General features: G+C 32.0%; 1 protein-coding gene across 1 annotated transcript; it reads left to right on the top strand.

Moving 5' to 3' along the window:
• Positions 1 to 1012: 1012 nt before the first annotated feature.
• On the top strand, positions 1013 to 2155 carry LOC130820722 (uncharacterized). The gene is made up of 2 exons (XM_057686251.1): positions 1013 to 1819; positions 1994 to 2155. The coding sequence occupies exons 1-2, from the start codon at positions 1013 to 1015 to the stop codon at positions 2153 to 2155; spliced, it is 969 nt and encodes a 322-aa protein (XP_057542234.1).
• Positions 2156 to 3454: the final 1299 nt, after the last annotated feature.

Below are 3454 nucleotides of genomic sequence, written 5' to 3'. Positions count from 1 at the left end.
GTTTGGTTGTTACATTGCGTGGATTTGAGTGCTGGCTTAGATCTTCACATTACATTGAGGATTTCCAACCCAAACACGCATCATAAACTGTTCTAAATTTCCTTAAATTGCTTGAAGATCACAGTCCAAAATCATTAAAATCAATCAAAATCAAACTATTTCGAACACTTCATCAATGATTTGCAAAATTGTCTATGGAGATTCCTGTCTCTTTCTCAAGTTGTCTTTATGGAATTTTGACCTACAATTTCAGCCCTAAAGCTTTTCCATGGAAGAATAAGAAGATTTGATTTCCTACTCTAACTTTAAATTCCTATTTTGGGGTTTGAGTGAGTTTTTAATAGAAAATTTCGGCAATTTATTTTTTTGTTTGAGATCCACCGTACAGAAGTGGAATGAAGATGAAGAGGCAGACAATTTTGAGTTTAGTCTGTTATAAATTAATATTTGGGGGTAGGGTGGAGAATTCTATTACTCCATTATTGGGGGAAATTTATAGGCCCAATTATTTTCTTTGATTCCATACTATTATGAGAGGGTTAAGTTTTTATTGGGCTACTTTTTATCCTATAGTCCGTGCAATTCAGGCAAGGCTGTTAATGATATTAGATATACTCCTACGAGCTCTAATAAAAGATGATATAAATACATGTTCTTAGTCTTTGTAAAGTTTAGTTTTTCCTTTCTTTTCTTAGTCTTTCCTTGATATATATATATGTCTTACTCTTGTATGATATTCAACCTCTCTTCTTTTTTTTCTTTAATCTCAATAACATCGTTTTTTCTTCTTCTACTTTTTTGTTTGATCATATCACAAATGGACTATGCTTCAATATTCATCATGGTATCAGACGCCTACAAATCACCTTCACTCCCGTTGGTAACCATTATTTACTGATTTTCTTTTACATTTTTTTTTCTTTTATTTGTCTTCTCTGTTTCTCTGTTTCATTTTTCTTCTTTCTTTTATCTCCTTCCCACCCTTCTCTTGCTCATTCTTTCATCGTTTATCATGGCCGCCATTCCAAACAATTCCGGCAACAAAACCCTTGACCCTATTCAAGATCCAGTTTCACCCTATTACCTTCATCCGAGTGATTCTCAGCTTTTATTGGTTCCGATTCCCTTCAATGGTACTGGATTCAACGATTGGAAACGATCTGTTACAATCACTCTTTCATCCAAGAATAAACTCGCATTCATTAATGGTCAAATTCCACAACCTAATTCTACTGACCCTAATTTCAAATCCTGGGAAAGAATTAATAGTACTATAATTTCTTGGTTGATGAAAGTGCTAGATCCTCAGATTGCTAGAAGCGTTTTGTATTTCTCAACTGCACAAGAAATTTGGCAAAATCTTGAAGAAAGATTTGGACTCACTTCTGGAACACAGATCTACTCTCTCACCCAACAAATTTTTGATATTGACCAAGGTTCTGATTGTCTCTCCACTTGCTTCACAAAGATTAAGATGTTATGGGATGAATTTGATGCTTCCAATCCTCTACCCACTTGTAATTGTACCAATTATACTTGTGGAATCAACAACAAATTACTGCAAATGAGAGAAGAGCAAAGGTTAATCCTATTTCTCATGAAACTTAATCCTGCCTATAAAACTATCCGAGGTAATATACTCATGCAACAACCTCTACCTAGCATATCTTATGCCTACAGATTAATCATGCAAGAAGAGAAACATTCTGATTTAGCCTCCCATCTTAATCCTACCACTGATGAGGTTATTGGTCTTGTTGCTGTTAATAAACAGAAGTTCTATAATACTAATACCCATAATGCATCCCCATCTCATAATGTAAATAGATATTAAGAATACGGTAAGTAGATATTAATCTTTAATGAGTTGGGCTTGAGATAAGTCCTTCAAAGAGACGATCTCTCGAGAAATTAGCCGAATAAAATTATCCTAATCTCACATTAAATTTATTTTTAAGAAAAAAAAGCTTATATGTTAATTTTTGTAAATAAGGTCAAATTGGAATTGACCTATATACTTAATGATGTCACTAGTTCTGGCTTGTTAATGACAAAATCGAAACCAGTGTATGAATCAAGTTCAGCCCAAGTATTTTATTCAGTTGTACGTACAGTTGTACCCCTTAGCACTAGAGGTGTTTCATGGACGAGTTAAGCCAACAGACGAAGGATCCAATCACTTTTAAACGAGTCATTAATAATCAGGCCGATAACCTGTCGGGTTATTAAGGTACTTTCTTGTAAATGGTCAGGTCGAATCATTATTGGATTTGGTTAGCATAAAAATTTTCTCACATTTTTTATATATTATATGACATTGTTTTATTATAAATTTTTTTATAAGACAGTCTCACTGTGAGACGTGCCTCATACTTGGGCTAAATAGAACAATAATAAAAACTTTTAACTTATAGACTTATTGTTTTTAGGTCGTCTCACCATGTGACGGTCTCTCACAAAAATAGCTCTTCCTACCCATTTAAAATTTAAAATTTGTACGCGCCAGCCCAATCTGATCAATTAACAATATTGCCTCAACCCGCCCGACTTTATTTGGGAATTGGGACCGATTACAAACTAGAATATATAGAATTAGGGTTAAGAAGGATAATCCATGCAATAATGATTATTTTTAAGGGTTATAATCGAAATATACCAGGTAGAAGTGTTAAAAATAGATCTGACAATTTAATATTTACCCAATTTTACAACTAAACTAGAATCTTGACCTGACTTCAAAGTGAATTTAAAATTACGCAAAAAATAATGTAGATGAATCTGATTTTAAACTGACCTGATACATCTGACTCGAAATCGACCTAATGACTTGTATCAACATCTCTAACATTGGGTATGATGATTATTAACATATAATTTTGACTATCTACTTATGTGACCTAGAAAAATTTAATGTTGAACAATTCAAAGAGACAAAAAATTCAAAACTATTTATAATTTAAATAGAAAAGTAATTTATAACTAACGGTTTGTTCATACTCATGATGTCTGGTATTAAACAGAGAAGTCTTAGTATCAAGTTTTATTTGATGCTATATTTATTTTGATTTTTACATTTATTTTCATATATATGAAGTTGGGGGTTGAACTTAGAATTGGTTAACATTAATTTACTCATGGATGCAAAAAGGGGCACTTGGGAATTTTCGTACTTAGCATCTACGTCAGTTAGTAAAACCTTCCAGATTAAGGGAAGACAATTGTAATTAATTTCAACTAGTAGAAATGTAGAATCAGTCAAATTAATTTAAATAAGGAATAAATTCGACTTATATAGTAGAAATTTCATCTTATGATATGTTTATAAGTTTGAATTTTATTTGAGACTTGAGTGGATATGTTATTTTTTAATGATCTTGTAAGTTGTAATACTGATTAAAACTTTTCGATTAATTTAAATTAGTCAGTGAATACTGATTGTTTTTCCGACTAATCC

Source organism: Amaranthus tricolor, chromosome 1 (genome assembly GCF_026212465.1).
Source record: "Amaranthus tricolor cultivar Red isolate AtriRed21 chromosome 1, ASM2621246v1, whole genome shotgun sequence".
Lineage (NCBI taxonomy): Eukaryota > Viridiplantae > Streptophyta > Magnoliopsida > Caryophyllales > Amaranthaceae > Amaranthus > Amaranthus tricolor.
The sequence above is the reverse complement of the archived record's forward strand: the minus strand, read 5'-3'. Positions and strand labels throughout refer to the sequence as shown.

What these genes read in the sequence shown, in the direction of transcription:
- LOC130820722 (XM_057686251.1), top strand. Translation starts at nt 1,013, where the DNA reads ATGGCCGCCATTCCAAACAATTCCGGCAACAAAACCCTTGACCCTATT. An exon ending in ATGCATCCCCATCTCATAAT is followed by an intron (nt 1,820 to 1,993) that starts GTAAATAGATAT and finishes TTTGTAAATAAG; the next exon opens with GTCAAATTGGAATTGACCTA.